Genomic DNA, 22,778 nt, shown 5'->3' with positions numbered 1-22,778 from the left:
CGTATTTCTTAAATGGGCCTGACTCTTTTTAGGAAAGCGCTGTTGTAAATATTGAGGAAGCATGAACAGACAAGAGTTTTGCAACATTACATTGTCTCCAAGGGGTCTTTAAAGCTTACTTTTCACAGAAAGTTGTGTTTTAAGAAAGAAGATGATTTTCTGATTTTCATGAGTTGCTATAGAATCATTGAATTAAGTAAAAATGGAGTAAGATGTTACATTCTAGGTGGAAAACTTTGGGTTTTTTGATGTCAGGTTAGCGTATGGTGAAACATCCTATTGTGTCTTTCCTACTGCATGTTTATAATTTAAATTAGTATCTCTCTGTCCCACTCAAATTGTAACTGTCCTTTTCTGTTGAAGGTCTTTGCTCCTAACAGTTTCATTGCATCTGGAGTAAATAACTTTGCACTGTGTGAACAACAGATTGCAAATATAACTCAACCTTTATCGATGTTTCAGTAGACACTGAAACTTCATTTACTGGTTCTAGAACAGGCTGTGTAATATTCCCCAAGGAAGATTACATGCATCTCCATAGACCTTTCGTTCATCTTAATTTAATACTGAAAGAAGTAAGGCTGTACAAATGTGAAGCCTGAACTAGAATTAATATCCATAGACAGTTTTCTGAGACAATAGGTATTGATCATATATTTGGCTTTACAAGGCTGCCAGCCTTGTCAAGTCCTGCTTTCCAAGTTCCTTAGCTAGAAAGTGGCAAGAACTGACTTAGAAATAGATGGATCGTTATGTTTTGTTTTAATATGCTGAGAAATACTTAGATACTGGAAACGGATCTTCTGAATCACTTGAGAGTGCTCAGGGTCCAACCTTTGCCAACAATACACTAGAAGTGAAAACACTGAAATGTGAAAACAAAAGTTCACTTTATCATGCTGGCCTGTTCTGTATGGGCCTGTGGATGGATTCATGTAGAAGATAGTATTTTCCTATTTGAAAAGAGTTTGCTATATGCTAACTAACATTGAATATTTTGAAAATAATCCAGCAACAAAGAAGTTAAAGATTGCAGTGTGGAAAGACTGCATTTTTTCTGCTCTTAGCCAGGAATATGTTTCCCTTTAGGGCAGTCACATAGGGCAGGATTGCAAAAGCATCGGAACAAAAATGGCATGCGCGATACTCATATCCAAGTTTGTAAACAGGAGGTGAGAACAAAACCAAGTTATTTTTGTATCTGTTTCACTTGATGCTTTAGTTCAGGGTGGTTGTGCATGCTTGAATACAAAGAGTACCTGCTCCTGATTGTAGGAGAGAGAAACGGGAGTGTACCGATTGCTTTTGCAAATGCTTGTGTGGTCAAGTCTGGTTTATGCCTTTTTGTTACCAAAGCCAAATCTAAAAATCTCCAGATTTGTTCTCCCTTGTCTTGCTATACCCCAAGTGATTCATTCAGCCTGTGAACTTCCGTTGTCTCAGTGTAAATGTGGGCCATAAGTCTATTTATCAGTCCTGGTGCTGACTGCTGTTGCTGCATTTCTGCCTTTCTTGTACAGCAAGGGGAAAGGAATTATATTTGAGCATTTGCAATTTGGAGTCCAGCTCATAACATGCGATTATTTTGTGGGATGTCATTGCAATGTTGCCTATAGAATTCTATCACGTTTAAAACTTGCTCTCTTTTTGTCCTTACATCAGTCTACACGGAACATGCTCCTGGGACTCAAAAGCAAAAAAAAAAAAAAAAGTTAACGCTCAGGACTTAAGTGGTTTTTTTAACTACAAAAATGGCTGGAGGATTAGAGAAAATTTTTATCTATGAAGAATGATTAAATAAGTTGAATATATGTTGCTTGGCTAACTCAGCAAGTATTTTGATGTTTGCACTTAGAACAATGATAGGCAGCACTGAAGAGTGGATAAAAGAAAGACTGGCTATCTGAATGGAGATCTGCCCAGTAAAATACTTCAAACTGCAGAAAGAAAAGTCAATCCTGTTGGTTAAGATGCTTCAATTAGTAATCAAGGTATTGCCAGGAATACATTGCTAAATAATTTTTTATTCTGGGTGATCTGTTAGGACTTTTGAATTCACTGATAAGAAATTGTTTTTCGAACAATCTTTCCAAAGAGATGAGGATGTAAGTAAATGGCTTTTTCAACCATCTTTTTTTACCGTAAGCTAGATCTTTCATCTCTTGTGGGTGGCTTACTTTTTTCAGGGCTCAGCTCTGATGCCAGCACATCTCTAAGAAGTCCAGCAAAAATAATTCGCCCGTAGCAGATTGTGCTGTGTGTTAATGCCACGAGGCGCTATCGGTCCAGCATGAGGTTCAGGTGATAAATAGGCTGAAGCACTTCTGTGTGGGGTGAAGCTAAATACGCCTCAGTGCCTGCCACTCCTTGCAGCCTGTGACCCCACTTCAGGTTTGTGTTATCTCAAATGGCTACAGGCGCTTATAAAAGCTTCCTAGCCTCTCTTGGCGTGGACTGCTGGTAGGTGTGTGTTGCGATGTTAAGTATGGTGCCTGAGAAGGTGTTTGCCAGTTGTACTAGATCACGGATATTTCCCTTCCCCCGTCCCCCTGTACCTGTTTTTTATCTCCTCCTCTCACTCTCCAGGCATACCTACGCTTATTTACAAAAATACTTAAATATGTAGCACTTGAGTGAGCCAACTATAATCTAAAATACTGAGCCTGCAGAATCCTTCTGGCTGATCTTGGTAGATCAGTTAGCACAACTGTTCCAAGCTGATTAATCTTTATAGTATATTTAGTTATTTTAGCTATCTACATATTTTTTGCAATACATCTCTTGCAGTTTTCCCCCTCCTTTGTTCTCTTTCTCTCAACCTGTGAAGGCCTTGTTTTTTGAGTTATGAAAGCAGTATGTACAGAACTGTGTGTCTTAGTAGCTCTTACGTTGTCAGATGGTGCCTGTTGACCATCAAGTACTCATAAATTTGTTTACTTTGAAATATTAACATAAATATTTTAAAGAAAAGAATGGAGAAGCTTTTTATAGTTCGTGAGTCTTAAGAATTTAAAAAAAAGAGCATCTTTTAATTTGAAGTAGCTGTAAAATTCAGGCACTGGTAGAAGTTGATACTAAACTTGCATCATTTGTCTAGCAGCTGTGGTATTGTTTCTTTCTAAAGAATTTTTTTGTTAAAAATTTAAAAATATCAGAAATTTTCTGTTAAAACAGCAAGAGATTAAAAAAAAATATATCTTTGTAATGTCAAGATGTCAGTCTAAAAAGGTGTGGAGGTATGATAATAATTCTCAGCATCCCTGTCATTCTGGGTGCTGATTCCAGGAAGTGTAAATTTCAGTTTACTTTTTGTAAACATCGCTAAAATCCAGACTTATTAAGATGCAATTTCATTATTTGATTATATTTTTACAGCTGCTAAACCTCTATTAGGAAGTCAACAGCATTTTAAAAAAAGTTGTTTCTAACCCAGTGCTACCTAAAACTTTGCCTCACGCTTTTTTCCACTTCAGTGTGGATCTTAGAGTCTTTTGGGGAGTTTCTTAAAACGGCGATCTTGTGGGCCATAATTTTTTTCTTTTAACATAAGAATGAATGTTATTTTAAAACTTCTGGTGAAGAAGTGGAATAGTTAAGATGGCTACAGTGCTATTAATTTAGACCGGATGTGCAGGAAACTTGTAAGTTTTGTTGCAGTTGGTAATACTAGTAACTATAATGAGGTACAGTGGAAAAAAAACATACTGGAGTGTACAATTGTGGCTGAAATAGACTGTTCCAGGCATCTCTCTTCCCAGTATTCTCTTGTTGGTTTGTTGTTTTTTGGTAGTTTTTGTGGGGGAGGAGGTGGTGGTTTTGTTTTTTGGTATTTTTTTTGTTTTGTTGGCTGGTTGGTTGGTGATTGGTTGGTTGGGTTTTTTTCCCTCCTGACTCTCTGCATTGTAATTTCACAGTTGAGCTGTAATACAGTAACTTGTAGCATTTAGCCTGGAATAAACTTGAGGCGTGTGCTGCCTTGATTCCTCACTGCAGAGCCAGTGGGGCTGAGTGCTTTATGGAGACGATGCGCCCCACCCGTAAGGCAAGGAACAGAGTTTTTGCGTGATCCCTACAGGCAGTTTAGAGGTTTGCAATGACGTGCTTACAACTTGATGCATTTTAACCTTATTAGCTAGAAGGTCAGTTGTCACAGAACCTGTTTGTTGGGCCTGTTTGTGAATTCTTGAAATTTTTGGCAAACCTTGCCAGGAGTGGCCAAAGCACAAGTGTAGAACAGTGTTGCAGATTATTCGAAGTGGGAAGCGATCCTTTGCTCTCCTACTCCCTCAGGTAGTCTGCTTCAGGTTTGACTTGTGCTAAAGCTGCAACCTTGGGAAATGGACTGTGGAATCTCAATCTACTGATAAATTTCTGTTGTTTACATCCAAATGATAAAACTGCAGTCATACAGTTCGGTTACATTTCTCATCATGTTTAAACCCAGACCTCTTACACTTCAAATGTTTGCACAGACATTTAGACAGGTGTTGGCTAAATATTTTGACTGGAAACAGTGATCCTAGAGTTATCACTGTTATGTTCTAGAGACTGAGAAAATGCTGCTAGATCTCATCATTCATCGTTTTAGATGAATATTTAAACTCAGTGTACTAATTTATTCAGTTTTAATTTATACTACAAATTGTTTCATTTATGGCATTAACATTTAGGTTCCTCTGCATATTTTCAGTTAATTGCCAAACATTGTAAAGAATGAAATCTGCTTATGACATATGGATTGTGTCAGTATTAATGTTCGTATAAAATTTCAGTTATTACTTTAATGCTGACCTTATGTGCATTACAAATAAACCTGGATATTATCATTAAGAATTTCTTAAATAAAATTTGAGCTTACATATATAACTGATGTTTTGTTGTCCATTGAGGCTAACTTAATTGTAATTATCCAGTACTTACATAAATGAGGGCTAAAGGTTGCTAACATCCTGTGGGAAAAGGAGGGATTATTCTTCTTACTTTTTGTATATTATCAAAATGACAAATGTAAGTGTTCTCATTTTCAGAGCTAGAATTTCTCAAAAATAATGAGTATTGGGTGTAAGGATGCTACTCAGAAGAGAAACATGAACAAGCTATGCTAGAAACTGCACAGCCTCCAGGGAGACAGGGAAATTGTTCTCAGGCCCTCTGGTGCACTTGTCTGCTTCTTGATTCGCCAGTGAAACTACTGCTTTGTAAAGTATATAATAACCTTAAAAGATCCCGGCAATAAGCTTACGTAGGACTGGAGAGACTGCCTTTGAATTCTACTCTTTTGTTGCTGCATGCTTTTTGAGTAAGAAACACAAGGATATCTTGGAAGTCCAGGAAAAAGAAAAGTTTTAAGACATCACTAGGAGCACTGGCATACCACTGACAATAAAAGATGTGCAAAGAATTAGTTACTATTTCTTCCAGTGTTCTTCCTTCTTGTGCAATATGTATGTAATACATGCAGCCTGCCAGTGGCGCTGAGGAGGGAGAGCAACAATACTTTTCCTTCATGTTGAATCATAAGATGTAGATGCTTCAGCTCCAGAGGTAGAATTAAGAACAATATTTATGTGATTTTTATGGGCCTAAGAAGCTTCTTGTGACAGTTTGGAATTTTGGTTCTCAAATGGTTAGTCAGACAAGTCAAGGAGCCAGGCCTGCCAGGTATCAGAAACGTGACTCTGCTCATTTTCATGTGAAAGACGTGTCGTATGATTTTTCTTAATGAAATTCATTTATTCTTTCTCTCATACAAATGTAGGCTGTCAAAACCTCTGAGAAGTTGCATTTTTTTCCTTTGTTTAGGCTGTCACCAGTGGAAGATGACTTTAACCTCAATTGTTAGCATGGCAGTGCTGGTTTGACCTTTGTAGTAAAGCAGTGCATGAGCCAGGCCATTACTGGCTGTCCTTTATCAACCTGCTGGGTAAAAATGCTTCATTCCAGCCTGTTCAGTCAGTGCATTCTTAGCTAGAAATTGCTTTTAGACAGCAGGTCGCATCATAGATCACTTCAGCTTGTGACCCGATGGCATTGGATGATCTTCTTCATTCCAACAGAATGCACATTTATGTCACATTCTACTATTTTTAATAGTGTGCTTTGATATCCTCTCACTTTTTGGCTAGAAGGGCACTTGTTTATTTCTGCTGGGCCTATTTGGAGGCAGGGAGAGAGAAATCAGAGTGGCAGTGCACTGTCCAGTTACTGCGAACCAAGTCGTATGTGCTTGAGGTGTTCTTGTTGTTACTGAGAGGGATGGTGACCTGGTTGAGTTGACGTGTTTCTTGTAGTTACATTCTTCAGGGTAGGAAATGCTGACTCCAGCATCAGAATTTTTCTTCTGTGCCTTTCCCTAAACCTGAGCATAAAACAAACATCAGAATTCAGTTCTAGCTTTTTGTTCATCCCAGTTTGAGTGTTAAGTGGGGAGAAGCTTGATGCCAGAGTGAGAGGCCCTCCTTTTGATTCAGCTGAGGGTTTTTTGGCAGTCAAATGCAATTCCCCCGTTGAAGGTGAAGATCAACTTCACTGGAGAGCAGCCAGTGTTTTTCAGTCGTCATAAACTGGCTGCTCTAGTTGGTGACTGGTGGTTAGGGATTCTTCAGGTGTCTGTCAAGCTGTTTAGTGGTTGCACTTAAGCAATGAAGTTATGTCAGCTGGCGTCATGTTTTAGAGCAGCTGCTATAGCCGGCCACCAGCAAATGGCCTTTTGAAGTAAGATTCATCATGCCTGATCTCCAAAATTCAAGCGAGTTTGTTGTGTGCATTCTCTTTCTAGTTGGTGCAGAGAAAATGGCATTTAGAAACACTGTTTTTTTCACCTTGGTGTAAAAATCTGAAGTCAGAGGTGTTACTCTTTAGAAGCATCTGTCTCCATTAACTAAAATATCTGGGGACTGCTTGCAGGGTTGTGGCAGGGGAGGAGAGGATGCTCCTGCTTATTACTCCCTGGCTTTCCCTAGAGATTGGTGCAGACTGCAGTACCTACAGAGCACACTGCGTATAGAACTGCAGCGGGCATTTATATAAATTAAAAGGCTTCCTGGTCTTCGCATTCTGATGGTCTAGACCAGTTGCCTTTGACCCAGTTGGTGCCTCTCAGGAGGCAGATGAGATCCTTGGAGGCTCTAGCTGCAAAGGTGGCAGAAAGCTTCCCATCCTGGAAACGGCAGGTGGCATGCAATGGGGTGAGGCCAAGGCAGGAGATGTTGACTGCCCGTAGGTATTTTTGTCTAAGTGTATTCATGAGTTGAGAGAGCACAAGAACCTGCCTCTTACAATTTGATCAAATTATGATTTGAGCATGAGGTAAAAAAGCAGGTAGTTCTACCTTTATGATTAGGGATCAATATCTGTATGAATCATGATTTTCTATTTAAAGGAGATTTTTCACAGGCAACTAAGTACTTATTCTCTGCTGGAAGTCAATAAAGGTTACGTGTCTGTTTTACACTTGACTTTTATTTACTTCTATACCATTTCTCTTCTCATCTCTCTCACCAAAATACCTTTCCCTGTTTTCCATTTTTTTCTCTCTCAATTACAGTATTTCTGGAGACCTTTCTTTAACCTATTTTACTAAGTATTATAATTAACACTTGGCACTGTACTACAAACAGGGTTTTATTTTTCTTTTAGCTGAACATGCTGTACTTCAGTTCTTTGACTAGTATCATGTATCTAACATGTATCTATAAAACAGTACACTAATTATATACTACTTCAGTTAGTGAGCAGAAATACTTTAATCATCTTCTCCTGCTTATTGTTGGTAAATGTTTTTGTCTGCTGAAGGCTTTTTGTATGTTTATTTTATCTATTCCTTATGCTTTTTTGAATATTTAGCCAATAGAGGAAATAAACTCTGACAAACAAAGTAAAATTGCTTTATTTCTTATCTTTTTTTTTGGGGGGGGGGATCTGTAATGAGCATGCAGTTTAGAAGGCTTATCTATGCTGTGTTTTGTGTAAGCATTTAATGTTTATGAAGCACAGTAAGCCAGTTTCTTTTGCACTGTACAAATGACTTTTAAAATAACTTGGAGAGACACACACACATAAGAGCTATGCTGAATGGTTTTGAGGAAGCAGATTCTAAACTGAACACTTCCTGTTGCAGGCCCAGATCGCCTTTCTTCAAGGTGAAAGGAAAGGACAAGAAAATCTGAAGAAGGATCTAGTGCGAAGAATCAAAATGCTGGAATATGCGCTTAAACAGGAAAGGTACGCTACTTCAGTGATGAGTACGTGATGAAAAAATTCTGGAGACCAATACTTTCTTTTTCCTTTGTGTTTGACATAACAGGAAATATTTCTTCTGTATATATTCAGTTCTCAAATTTACAAATACTGTTATACTAAATAAATCTGATAGTCTAAATGTCTGTGTTACAGTAAAAATAGCTAACATAGTATGGCACCAAAGCCGTGCAAATAAAATCCATGGTTGATCAATGATGACTACTTTTTCCTTGGTAAAATTCCACCTGACTATATAGATTATACCCCAGAATTACAGTGAGTTCTCTTTTTTGTTGAAAGTAGTAGCTTTGTTTAATAATGTCTGACAACTGAAATCATGAAAAATTACTAGTTTTGAGTCTTGCTAAAATTTTAATCTTCTCAGTATGATAGACTCTACAGGGATATCTTCTGGAGGCTAATTGTGTGAGGAGTGAAAAAATACTTGTTTACCGGTTAATGAACTATCTGTTTCTTTGTTCGCGGGCATTTCAGCAGAAGTTCTCAATCTGCTTTAACTTTTTATTCTTGCATATACTTTCCTGTTAGTCTAATCTTTGAGGCAGACAAATTGGGTTTTTTTATCATGTTTCCAGAAGTTGGTCTGTTCACCTGATGTGTTTTAGGGCAAGCTGAGTTTTAAAAATTTTTTTATTAGTATAATATCTTTTAAAATTCTTGACCAGAGACTATCTGTGATACTACTGCAAAGCAATCATTGCTTACATACTATTTTCCTATTAGGTAATTCCTACTTCTTTTTAATAAATTATTGCTAAAATAAACCTTTTAAATAGTTTGTATTAGTAGAAATAAGATTAGAAATATAAAAATACGCAAATGAGGAATAAGGTATTGCTGCTAGATTATTTAAAAAGGACACTAGTAGTTGTACATCACTCTATTGCATTTAGATTTGCTCATCTTACATGGGCTGCTTTAGTTCATGAGACATGCCTTGCACCATCCAGTTTGGCTCTTTCCAGTAGCAACCAATTCATCTGCTAGCGTGGAGCTGCAGCCAGTTTCCTGGCCCGCAGCTGCCTCGGGGCTCTGGCATACTTGCTTCTCCTTTGGGGAGTTCTCAGAAGAATGCTTAGGGCAGATACCCTTTTTGCCCAGAGCTTGCTACGGTACTGATGCTACATCAGATAGCACGGAAAAATATCAAATGTATGTATAATGGAGATTGTAGTTTATAGCTGTAGAAAGGCTTATACTTGAGGCATGATTATGAAGATTAGAGTCACTTTAAGAGGACAGAAGCAATGGAATATGTTCTTGTGCAGTTAAAGATATGCTCTAAATTGTATAAATTCAGTAAGATTTCTTGTATTTCAAAACTAAAGGAGCCATTCCTGATTACTTAGGGATATCTCTAATACTTCATGTTCATAACCCAGAAAAATTAGCAATTTATCTAAAATTATCACTGTGTAAATACATTTCCATGTGCTATCAGAGAAGCTTTATAAGACTAAAAGAAATAATCAAAAATCAAACTTCTATATGGATAGTGAAAGTGCCCCCCCAGTTGCATTCAGTAAAATCCACCTAAATTAAGACATTTAAATCTTAATGCAGCAGTCACTGTCAGGATTAGGAAAAAACACCCGGTGGTTTCTTACTAGCAGTTTTTGCAGAAATGTGTTTGTATCTCTTGCATTTTTTTTGCAGTGTATGATACTAGCCTAGGTTACTCAGGTTATAGGCTACAATTAGTTGATCAGTCTAGTTTGACAGTTTCAGTATAGGTGTGCAATGGTTTTCAAAATAAATGTGATGCTTGTGAATGGTGTGTGCTGGAGACAGCTATTTATAAGAGTTTGAGGTTTTAAACGGCAGAATTATTTGTCAGTTAGGTAGAAACAGTCTGCTGGAAATGTCTCCCAGCAAGTATTCTTGCTTGATACTTAGAAGAATGGCAACATACTGAGACTGGAAGCATTGCTGTCTTTCCCAGCATTTTCCTAAATCAACCATTGGCCAGGTCAGGCAGTAGTCAGTTGGGATGCTGGCTTTTTCCACTGGGGTCTCAAGAGCTGGAAAATGAGATCCTACAAGGTAGGAGGAAAACATTTTCCATCAAGTTAGGGGGAGTTTGCAGGTGGGAGGGGGCAGGGAAGCATTGTGTGTTCCTTCATTTCTGCCCATGCCTTGCAGTGTACCATTTCTTCCTTAGCTAGATAAAATCAGTTATGAGTAATGGGACAGAATATGAAATTGTGGCCCAGAGTAGTCCATCTTTGCAATGCCCTCAAGAAGTGATGAGCGACATTGTTTTTCTCAGGTATATACTGTGAGCTGCTGTTCCTGTATAGTGGGTGTTCAGCATTCCTTTTATCAACTGAATGTTTTCAAAGTTTACTGTAAATAAGTAACTTTGGAAGCATTGTCATTGTTCTCTATTTCATGGCATGAGGTAGAAAATTATTTTTACTTATGGATTGTCATGTTTTTATGACAATGTTTTTTAATGTTTGGTCTTCATGTTAGTAATTGTAAGATTACCTTTTGTTGCATGTATAGGAAACCCAGTTATTTCTGCTGAAGAGTCTTAATACACTAAATAGCAAAGAGCTAAGAAGGAGGTAGATAATAGTTAAGCACTATCATTTGTTCAACAGCCGTTTTGATGTAGTTTTGCCAACATCCAGTAGATTGCAGTGTGAAGCTGTTGACAATTGAGGGTTACTTTTTATGACTTTGTCAATACTTGCTCCATCACCAGTAAATTGCGTTGTTTCCCCTGGATTTTCAGGAGCTAGCTGAAATGTAATACTGTTTCTCTCAAGTACATGTCCTATTTCATTTAGTCTAGCTCATTTCCTGTCTTAACATATTTCAACCAAAGAACTGGACTCTTCAGCCATGTCTCTAGAAACACTTGATTTAATTTTATGTTGTTTTCTGCACTAGTGTGTCTGATCAGCATAAGGCTGGCGCCTTCTCCCCTGGGTAGAATATCTCGCCATGCTGTTCCTGGCAGTGATTCTTGTTTATGTCTCTTGGTTTGGCGGCAGCTCCCAGATCTTCTACGGATGTTTTGGCAGGCTCCCTCAGCACAGCTGGATCAGATGCTTCAGGTCTGGCAACAGATATTTCCAAGAAATAGTGGCCTTTTTTGATCGGGATCAAACTTGTTTCTGTGTGAAGTATTCAGAAAAATTTCACTGCTCTTAGTCTTAGGAAGTTTAGAAGGATGAAAGCTTTTAGCATTTTCATAAGCAACTCTTGAAGTGTTGTGGCAGCCATGTTGAATGTCTCCAAGCACTGTTTGCATAGAAGACATACAGTTTAAAGAAATGCTGCTAATCAAGAAAGGAGAACTGTGCGATGAAGTGCGAAAGCCAGAGCAGTGGTAATTTTCATACTTACCGGAGTAAGGGCATCTAGCTGGTAACATAGTTCCATATCCACAAAACAGCTTTCTTCCAAACAACCTGAAGGCTAGTGTTCAGCTGAAAAATACCTGCAATTAAGTTGTATCCTTTAGCTAGTTATTTTCAAGTCATATTTCAGTCTCTGCATGCTGTTAATAATTCAGATGTAATTTTCAAAATGGAAGGTAAATCATCCAAGTTGAACAAGTTTCAGATAATAAAGACTCATCTTTGTCATTTATTTCCTTCCTCCTTCCCCTGCCACAAAACCACTGTCCTTGTTTTTGACCAGATGATAACAAAGGTTGGAGAAACTTTGGTTTTTCTTTATCTTTATTTACAGAAAAAAAGACATTTGTTCTTTTCTTTGATAATATTATCACTGCTGTGATGTATGATCTAGAGTTCAATGTGAATTGCAGAGGGCCAGTTTAAAGCTCTTAGTAAGTGGACTGTGTGATTTCTGAAAAAGCAGAGAAATTAAGCATGAGTGGTGGGCAGGAGATACTCTGTTATTGTAGAAACAGATTAAATATAAACATGCAAAGGGAATAAGCTATATTCAGAACTTGTATAGAAGAGAACTAAGTGTCTTGTGAGAAGTTTCATGGCCTTTGATTGCAGTATGTGTAACTGAATGGTCAAGGCTCTCCCTTCTAGTCTTGGAGTCTGAGTTCCGTTCAGCCCTTAGTACGCTTTAGAAAGAGTAAGCTTGCCTTTCATACCTATGACATTTTCAGCTGTGCCGTAAGTCAGTTTCTAATAATAAATCTCATACTTGCTGCCTGAAGATGTGTAGAAAATACTTCCTTGATGGACTGTTAGCTAGCTGTACTGATTATTTTATTTTTTAAAGGATATGCCTCTGAACTTTAGAAGCTGACCATAGCTGAAAGTGAGTTCACTGGTTCAAGTACTCTGACGTGATATTCATGTTCCTGTTTCACATCTAACTGGTGCCTTGCTCAGATACCTGAAGTTATACTATTTGATTGTAATTAATTCCGGTTTGAGTTTGGCATTAGGTGTTTTGCCATTTTATGCAGGTAAAGGTCTATGTCTTTTTGTTTTTAACTTTGCCAGCAATATTCAAAATAAGGATTGCTTTTTGGGATTGTCAGCTCTTCAATTACCTGTCTTTTGTTAGGACATGATTCTTCTGATGTATCTGTATTTTTACTGGTCTCTGCTTGTGATATACAAAGTTAAATCTTCTGAAAGATGGAAACCTAGTCCAGCTTGGCCTGAAAACAAATTTAAGGGCCAGTGGTGTACAAGACCATGTAATCTAGGTTATCCTCTTGAAATAAAGAAGAATAACAAAGGCTTTAAAAACGGTTGTGTTATGAGGAGGAACCAGTTAAAAATACCTACTACTAATAGTTTAGAGTGTGGATAGAATGAATAATCTTGCTTTGCTGAACTGATTTTATAATGCCCTTAAGGAGGGGGAAAATCTTGAATAAGAAGAAAAGAATATTACTGTTGATTTAAGAAGGAAAGAGTTTTTAAAAATGAGCATACACAGATATAACAGGTTGAAATAAATATACTGAATTTAAAAAAAAATGGAGGCAGAATTTTTGAAAAATTGATTTTGGAGAACAGGAGAGAGATCCGAGGTACAGGAAGGATACATGGAATGATCCTTTCAGTTAACCTAGCGAACAGTTTACTTTGGTTCTTGGGGTGAAATTACTGACAAAACTTTGATAAGAAAATTTGTGAAAGCATAGAGCATAATGAAACTTTTATATAAGATCCATGAGCTAAAAGCAAATGCCTCAGTTAGTTTTGCCATCCCACAAAACTAACTGAAATTATTTGCTCGAATTGAGTAGAGCACAGTATAGGTCACTAATCCAAATTAGAGTATTAGTATTTGCTCACTTATGAAGTCAAATCAAAATGGATTAAACATTAGGATCACTTGAATTGATGACTGCATAAGACTTGGAAATTTTTGACAGTGTAGTGTTTAAAGTTGGTGAGGTAGGTTAGTAACGAAATAGAGTATTTCTTAGTTTTTGATTAGTCATTTTTAGTAGTGATGGTAGGGGGAAAAGTATTACTTAGCATCGGTATTTAATAATAATGAAATTCAGTTGTTTTACCAAGGTAGCATCTCTCTGCCAGTGAGGTGTAGGAAACAGATAACCGAGAAAGGAAAGATAAATGTTTTGATTGAGTGTGCAGCTTCAATTTCATTCTATTCGTAGTAATTCTTTTGTGTATCAACCAAAATGTTTATCCTTCACTTATGGCTGTTAATACATTTCCAGTGCATCCTTTCTCCTTTCCTTGCTGCTTGCTGCTCATCTGAGTTAGAGCTTACTGCTGTAGCTTTTGAGGTGGAAGTCAGTTCCTTCATCTCTCTTTGTTGCTACACCTAAGGGGCATTTCTTCACGGTGCTCTTATCCTTCTCATCCAGAATTAAATGTTTATTATAATTAAAATGCAGGTGGATTAGTAGGAAACTAGTACTGTTGATACTGAAGCCTAAGAACTACGAAGCAATACTTCCCTTAGCACCATTTTGTTAGGAGTAAAAGAAAACAGTAATGTGGTGACGATGTCTGAGAAGCAATCGAGAGGTGCAGGTAACCTGGAAGCATTATCTACAGTCATTCTTGATACAGTCATCCAAGCTTAGTGAGACTTGCCTCATACATGAAGTGTTACACCCATTCACGTTTTTAAAACCAAATTTTAAGTGAGGGTTCCCTTGCGAGTAGTGGAGCTAATGAAGCTAATGTTGGTATATGAGGGCTGGGACGTTTTTTCCTTTTTTCTTTCTGTCTTTTGTAGCCTGTATCTTGCCACTTTACACCTAGCTCTGTACGTTTGAGTTGGAGCTGCGTGTGTGTTGTGTGCTATTTGGTCATCTTGCTACTGCCAGGCTGCAAGGCCATCATTGCCTGATTTCTTCCCTGCCTTTCATTCAGGGTAGGAACTAGTTAGTATAAGTGCTGCTTTTCCACCCAGTTATGTTTGTCTACAAAACTTTATGGGGAATCAGTTTTTTTTGACTCATCTAAATTTTCATGTTTGGCAGAAAACAACTGTAGAGACAAAAGTTACAGTGAGCGTGAGAGAAGGGGGGAACAGATTGAAAAACTGGCTAATGCTTTCCTTGCCTCGTTTTCTCTCTTACTGTATTACAAGGCTACTCTAATGGATCTTTAAAAACTTATAGGTGCATTTTAATGCTGTACTACTGTGACATTATTTTGTCTGTTTAAAAGTCTATAGACACTGATTGTGTAGGATGAAGCTTTTCAAATTAAAAAGCATTTCCCTTTTTCTTCTAGCTATTCTTATTGTCATCATATATCGTGCTTGGTGGGGTTTATTATAGTGGGCCTTCGGTAGGCAAAGCATTTTTTGAAGGGAGGTCTCCATTTTTGGACTTGGTCAAGTGGCAGATCTAGCAGCTTTAAGAAAAACTGGTATAGATGGGCTGCTGTCAGTGCTAATTCTCATTTAGAGTAGTTATTTCCAAGGGCCTGATGCTGTTGGAAAGCACAGCATTTTGAAGAATAAAACTAAGGTTTACTTAATTGAGCTGACAATATGAAATACAAGGTAGAGGGCACTGAACTGAGATGGATAATAAGAATGTTTTGTAGTGATGGCTAAAAGGAAAAACAAAAAGTGGGATGGAGGGGGGAAGCAGAGAGTAGCCCATGTCCACAGGGAAGGAACCTTTTCTGTAGCAAGAATATTTTACAAAATCTGCAGTCTGCTGATCCCTGTTTTTCATCAGTATTCACTTTGCAATTACATGTCAACCTTGGAAAAAACAATTAAGCAAAACTACATATATGAAGTCCTGAAATTACTTTTTTTGTTTTGTTCCTAGTCTAGTAGAAAGGAGTGGCTTTTCAAGTGGACAGGTGACATTTATATGCTTAGAGATACCCTTTAAATGTGCTAGTGTGCTAATCGTTTTGTGTGTGTTTTCTGTTTTTTTTTTTACTTTCAGAGCTAAATATCACAAATTAAAATATGGCACAGAACTGAATCAGGGAGATATGAAGCCACCAAACTATGATTCCGGTAAGAATTTATTAATAATCAGTTCATTACTGGCATAAAAGCTGAACTGTGGTTTGTGCAAATGCTGGCATGATAGTGTGGATAAAATAAGCCACTTAAAGGAAGAGTGGGAATAGAGATAACTAATAAAGACTGTGTTTTACTCTCGTAAAATCAAAAATACATGCTAATGCTCTGAAATTAGTTTAGATTTTAAAAAAAACCAAACCAACAAACTTCTCCTGGAGAGAATAAGTTTTCTCTACCTTAGTAATGTGCATGGATGTTTTGGAACACAAGAGATACTAGATTTATAATTACGGAATCATTTTATCTTTGAATAAATCTTCTAAATAAAAAGTTAATGTACAAAAGATATTAAGTTTATAATAAATAATTTTTTGTTCAATCACCTTGATGCTATTCTGGGAGAAAAATAATGAAAAGTGCATATTAGACATAACTGAGAGTTTGAGAGTGGGAAATCTAGTTACAAAATTCCCATGGTCATTGGAAGTGCATACAACTAACTTCAGCACTGTGCTGCGAGAGGACAGTTTCTCACCTTGGTCTCTGGAAAGTTGATTTTTTTTTTTTCTAGAGGTTGCATCTTCTACTTCACACAAACAGTTTTAAACACTAAACTTGAGGAATTAAGAATGTAAATCACTTCCTTTCATCCCCCTCTCTCTCTCCCTATCCTTTCCTAAAAAGAAAAAACACAAGTGTGTGTGTCTGTACAGAGATCTGGTTATAGGTCAAGACCTTGAAGGGAGAAGCAGGAGGTGATGATTTTTGTATCTCTGTCCCCTGATGCTCCTACTACAGCGATGAAACTAGAACCGCCTCTATATAAAGGAAAACTATAGAAGATCTGCAGACCTCAGCTCTGACGCTTGGTTTGTGGAAAGGATGGTCTGGGTTACTGTCATAGCTAATTCTTATCTTCTTGAATTCAGAAGGTCATTAAAAAACCCCAAAGGAACAAAAAATCCAACCCTGTACAAACTGATTAAACTTTGCACCAGGCTTTTCTTGTGCAAGATATAATGAATTTTTGTGAAATATTATTTCACATTATTATCAAAGTTATTTCCTTAACTGAAGCAATAGTTTAATTTGGTGTTACTAACTGGAAGACCCCAGTCTGTATCTGGAACACTAGTAAACTTTGTTGTGATCATACCAAGATCATAGACATCCTTGGTTTTTGTGATTTCTCAGGATGCAGCTACAGCATGTTGCTCCAGTTTCCGGCTAGGGAATGTAGAGCAAGGCCTGGCTTGCCCAGCAGAGCCACAGCCAGTGCATTACTTCTGCAAAGTGAACATTAGTGGAATTATCTTTTTTTACAGTTCCACTATCCTGATTTAGCCCGTTGCATTCTATGTGTGTAGCTGTCAGGAACGTGCACTTTTGTTCTATATCAAATCTGGACTGATTAAAGATACACACTTACAATAGAAACTTTGTTATCATGCTCCTTTGGAGTTGCCTTTGATAGATACTTAGATGTCCCTGTCTTCTGTGTGCCCCTGACCCCAGCCCTCGTTTTTGCTGGCCCCTCAGGAAAAAATGTGGAAGTGTTTCTAGTTCTTCCAAATGGGTCGCTGTTGATGGTTTTCTTTATGATCTCTTGGAGAATCAGTAGCGTTCAATCTCCTGATAAAGGGATGCTTTTAAAAAAAAAAAAATTTAAAAAAAATTGCTTGTGGTATATTCTGCTATTATTTGCTTATAATGTGAGTCCCTTCATTCTCATCTGTAAACCACTGTTACCACTAGTGGTCATCAGTTTTGAGGGTGCTAAGCAAAAGAGAATTCTTGCCTGTAGATGTACTTAATAGTGCCTTTGGAAGAAGGGAATTTTCACGCGGGTTTGCCCTCAGTCATGTTTTAATTCTTATAGACTGAGCTTTGGTAGCTGTGCGTTGGGTCCAGCTGTGTTCAGTTGTTGTCAGAAAATCATTATGCAATTGATTATTTCCTGTGGTTGCTGTTGAATGGATTTGTGAATTCGAGACGCAGACAATTCATATGGCTCTCCTTGCATGTGAATTCTGAATCGTCTTTTATAGCTTCTTTGGGTGGGTGACAGTTTTTTTGTGTGTGGTCTCATTTCAGTTCTTTAAAGGTAAATGACTTCCCGGTAAGGACAGCAGCTTTCCCACATCACCTATCAAGTTACTCAGAGGATTATACCACAGGTTTTTCTGGTTCTTAATTTTTATTTACGCAAGAAGGTTGTTCATTCTTCAGTGTTTGAACCGCAAGAGTTTCAAGTTTTGTAGAGGCTTTCATAGATAATAAACCAAGATCTTTTATCTTGTGAGGCATATAATTATGTATCTCCTGGAGGACAGGAAAGAAAACCCCACCATAATGTAGTATGAAGCTATATATGGAATAAATTTATAGCTGTTGTTGCCAGAATTCAGATAGGTTTCTCACCAGAACAGCCACTTTTTTTTTTTTGTTGTTTTTGTGGATTTTCTTGGACTAATGCTCTTTGGGTACAAATTTATGGTTCTGGAAAATGTAGTGAAAATTTTTCAACAGCTTTTCAGGTTAAAAAATAAACAAATAACCCTTGTTGTATTTTTTTCCCTTCCACAAAACTAATACAAATATGGATGAATTTAAATTTGATGTGAGTAGGTCTTGGTTTTATGTTGAATAGTCAAATATTAAGGAAGTTGCTTGGACAGTAAGTTGTAAATAGATAACATGCTGCAGTTGCATTTGATATTGTTAGCAGATAAAGTTGTTTGTATTCAAACTTAAATTGTGAGCAGCAGATATATTGGAAGGTTAATGCAAAAATGGAACTCCAAATTGTCTGTGTGATTATGTGGCCTGAAAGAAAAAGCAGTAAGATGGGGCTTTTGGATATGAGACAGAAGGGAAGACACTGATGATCAGTGGAACTTGCTCTTGTACAGTAGAATGTACGTGACAATCTTTATGTGTATGTAGTACTACAGTTACATGTTATGTGCATTTTTTTCTCTCTTGATTGTTTATTGGCACTTTGAATCTTTTATTCTGTTATTAAACTCTTCCTATTCATTTTAAGACAAATTACATTTGCCTTTTCAAGTGGATGGGCATCTTTTTAAAAAGCAGGGTAAAGAAAAAACGTTTGTAATTAAATAATCTTTTCCAGATGAAGGGAATGAGACAGAGATTCAGCCAGAACAAAACAGTCAGCTAATATGGAAACAAGGACGACAGCTGCTAAGACAGTAAGTGTTGAAAAAAGAACCCGAATAACAAATGCAAGGGAAGGAATCTAGTAATGAAATGTGATGATGGTGGTATTTGATTTTTGTTGTTGTTTTTGTTAGATTTCTCTTTCAAGAAAAGTTAGTATGTGTGATGAAGTTTATTCAACTTCTGCCCTACTTTTGGATAGGTTTTTGAAAAATTTTAATACTTCAGAACTTCAGATGAGAAGCTTTGTCAAATCACAAACACCTAATCTCCTTTGCTTTTCTTTCACTGAGTGTAGTAAAACAATCTGCTTGGGAGAACAGTAGGTCGTGACACCTTGCAATTCTTTTTGCAATTAAAAGCCAACACACACAAGTAATTCTGTTAAGAGCTATGTAAAATAAAAATAACTGGTGTTGGAGCAGGGTATATTTTATTTTAGCCTGCTTGTGGTGCAGAAAAGACTTAATATCCAGAAGACTAGATTTTAATTCTCAGTTCATCTCAATGAAGCAAATAGCTGTTAATCTAAACTAGTTTTTGAGTTATGGTCATAATGAATTAATTTTCAAAATACTTGGTCACAGTTTTATGTAGGGGGTTTTTTTTTGCCTTGGTAACAACCCTGGATTTGAATTGAAGAAGTTGCTTGAAGACCTCTTATCAGAGTGTTGCTGTCAGTTTTTTCATGTGTTTGCTTTGTCCCATGTGCTGGTAGTTAGATTCTAAGATCTTCTAATCAGCTAGCAAAACTCTTGCTTTCTAATGTTTTTTTGGTGTGTTACAGAGGCTTAAATGAGAGGAGACAGTAAAAACAGTCTGGAGCTTACATTAAAGGACCTTTTTACAAGGAAGTACACAAAAATTAAATATGTCTGTTGGATGGTACATGCTTTTCTTTTACAAGAGCTCAAATCTTCACATGTATATTGAATAAGTGTAAATAAGCGGTCTTGATTTGGAACAATGATTATGAAGACGAGTAATTCCTTTTCAGCGCAGCTCATAAGCAAATGTCACAGTACTGAATACAGAGTGCGTATTACTGACGGACTCTGTTTTGCCTAGGTGACTTGTTTAATTTTTGTGTAGTCAACAACCAGTATTTCTCTCCTACTGCATGTCCTTTAATTTGTAACAGTTGTTACTGTAAAGTAGCATTTCCCTTCTTCAGAGTCCTCTACAATATTGACCATTTAATCAGGCCGGTGCTCCAGAGAAGAGAGTGGTATTAACTCCATATTCTAAAGGAGAGGGCAGAGACCAATTTTTACTTCTACCCCCACCCCCCCTTCATTATTTTCCCGTGTTTCTCCCAAAGGCAATATGGCATGTTGATGAAAGAGCCAAGTGTAGACCTTGAGATTTTCATAGAAGCTAGTCCTGGATTCTTGCTGCCCAGCCCTTATATGCAAGACAAATCAATATTTCGAAGGTCCATTGCAGAATAAGGAAAAGGCAAGACAAAGATTTTGTCAAACCTAATGCGTTATAACAAGTCTTACTAGTAGCTACAGCTACAGAAGTTGTTTTAATACTCTCTGTTTTCTATGCTTCTGATAATGCTTGCATAAGGAACATATCTGATACTTCTTGTAAGGTTTCATGTGTAGTTTCCATGTGTTGAAGAATAAAATGACCATGTGGTACATGCAACTATGGTGACTTTTATAAGCCAGTTATAAATATTTTAATTGAAAATGCTTTTCCATCCATTTTAGTAAATGAATGAATAACGTATTGTATAACCTCTGACTGCTAGGCTCTTTGATTTTTTTTTTTTTTTTTTTTTTTTTTTCCTCCCCAGTGACTGTAGAGGCTGGTACTGCAAGAGGCGATTCCTCTGCAGCTGGTACAGGATGATTTATAAGCATGTTTCATTAGGACAACACTATACTTTGCTAAGCTAAGGGGTTGAAGATGAGTTTAGGGAACAGTTTTCATTTACTGTTCTGATGAAGTGAGATGTGCATTGAAGATTAGCATGAGTTCTGTTCCTACAGGTATCTGCAAGAAGTGGGCTACACTGACACGATACTGGATGTGAAGTCAAAACGAGTACGAGCTTTATTGGGCCTCTCGAGTGATGCTTCAGAGAAGGAAAACAGAAATCAAGAGCCAATGGTAAATGGCACAGAAGGCCAGATTAAAGAAAACGCAATGATTGGGTAAGCATCAAGACAACATTGTTATCTTTCTGCATAAGTGCACTTAATGTTGTAGAACAAATTTTTGTTTACTGAGAAAATTTCAGGATTTTTTCCCTAGTTGGATATTAGAGCAATTCTAACTAATTTTATTACATTAAGCAATAAGCATGGAAGTAACTGGTAAGAATCAAAGTTTAAAAGCACCATGAGTTTTTTTTCAGTTGGATGCAGCAAAAAGTCAAATTAAGCCTCTTTGAGATATGATTGCTAAGTGGTTAGAGGTCAGCATTGTTTCAAGTTAGCAGTTTATTTGTATTGTTGGAAACTACTGTATCGATTACAGGCTTTGCTCTTCTCGTCTGTGCTGACTGTGACATGATTATCTGTATGCAGTATAGGATTTTTTGACTGGATCTGAAAAACAAAGTCACTTGTTAACATCTGATTCCTGTAAGTTTTTGATTTTCCACTAGTGGATATACGTGTGTAAATGTGACTGAAAAGCAAGGTATTAGTTTCTCTTTTTCAATTTTTCTAATATTATGAAAAGTCAGCCATGGAGACTAAAAGCTTGTGCTTACTTTTGCTTTTAAGTAACATTGAAAATGTAAGAGGCTTTTTTCTGTTTTCTTCTCTTTTCCATGCAGTGTTTAATAAATAAATAAAAAAAATGTTACATATGAAACTTAAGTGTAGAGGCTTCAGGACTACAATCTGTTCTTGTTTAAGATATTTTAGTTACAGAACTTGAAAAATTATGAAAGTGATGCAAAAGTTTTTGAACAGTACATGAGGTAGTGTTCCCAGTAGTTTCTGGTGCATCAGCAAGCACAGCATTCCTCAAAGATTCTCCATCTCTTTTCCTTTTCTAAGCTGATGTGGCAAAAATCAACTTTTTTTTTTTTTTCTCCTAAGGTCTAATACTGTTATATGACACATTCTCTCTTAAAAAGCATTTGTAAAATTTCATTATACTTGGCAGATAGCTGCAGCAACTTCAGGCCAACAAGTTATGTAAGGGCAGAAGTTCATTATTATGTAATTAAATTCAGATGAAAATGAAATTTTCCAGTGAGATGGAAAATTTGCATGTATAAGAAAACCCACAAGCTACTAATATATATTGTGCTGCTATGTAGTAGGCAAGCTGTGTCGTTTATGTACAGCAGCTTTGTTATTGAAGAACAAGGAATGCTTGATAGATTACAATAACAATTTTAGTTCAATTGCTGGTGAAGGGGTCACTTCTTTTCAAGGGAAGTGGGTAAATAAAGCTCCTCTTACACTTCAAAATTTATTGAAATATTTTTACTTTGGTTTTGAAACAGATGGATATATTTATAAGGTAGTTATTTGATGGACAAAGTGGTTGCCCAGTGGTTTTGATATAGCAGTTTTGGATACACTTGCATTTATTTCCTGCCTTCTTGCTTTCTAGGTAGATCTGATATTAGGTTTAACACTTTGTAGTCTACCCTGTCGCTGAGCATACTTACTGATGGAGAAAAATGAGCTCCCTTCCATTGTGGCTCTGCAAGCTTGCCAGCTGCAAGGCTGGTCAGGCTGCATCCTTTGAGAAACTGTTTTCATCTCACTTGTGATGCGTAAGATGGCAGACTGTATTAGAAAGCTTAGGGGGAGCATTCTGAAACATGATGTGCAAGAAGTGACTCCAGGGTTTTACAGTGGAAGAATTTTCTGCAGATCTTATTCAACATAATCACATTAGTCTTCACAGGTGATTCTGAGTTT

At 37.0% G+C, this 22,778-nt stretch overlaps 1 protein-coding gene across 4 annotated transcripts in view; it reads left to right on the top strand.

The window, feature by feature from the left end:
* The window catches only part of STRN (striatin), a 73,446-nt gene that overhangs the window by 5,602 nt on the left and 45,066 nt on the right, over positions 1-22,778 (top strand). For all 4 annotated transcript variants that reach the window (XM_055725484.1, XM_055725483.1, XM_055725486.1 and 1 more), the window contains exons 2-5: positions 8,120-8,223; positions 15,611-15,684; positions 18,830-18,908; positions 20,880-21,044. In XM_055725484.1, coding sequence (XP_055581459.1) covers positions 8,120-8,223; positions 15,611-15,684; positions 18,830-18,908; positions 20,880-21,044 — 422 coding nt within the window. The remainder of the gene's footprint in view (positions 1-8,119; positions 8,224-15,610; positions 15,685-18,829; positions 18,909-20,879; positions 21,045-22,778) is intronic.

This window comes from Falco cherrug, chromosome 13 (genome assembly GCF_023634085.1).
Source record: "Falco cherrug isolate bFalChe1 chromosome 13, bFalChe1.pri, whole genome shotgun sequence".
Classification (NCBI taxonomy): domain Eukaryota; kingdom Metazoa; phylum Chordata; class Aves; order Falconiformes; family Falconidae; genus Falco; species Falco cherrug.
This window is presented reverse-complemented; position numbering and strand designations above follow the sequence as displayed.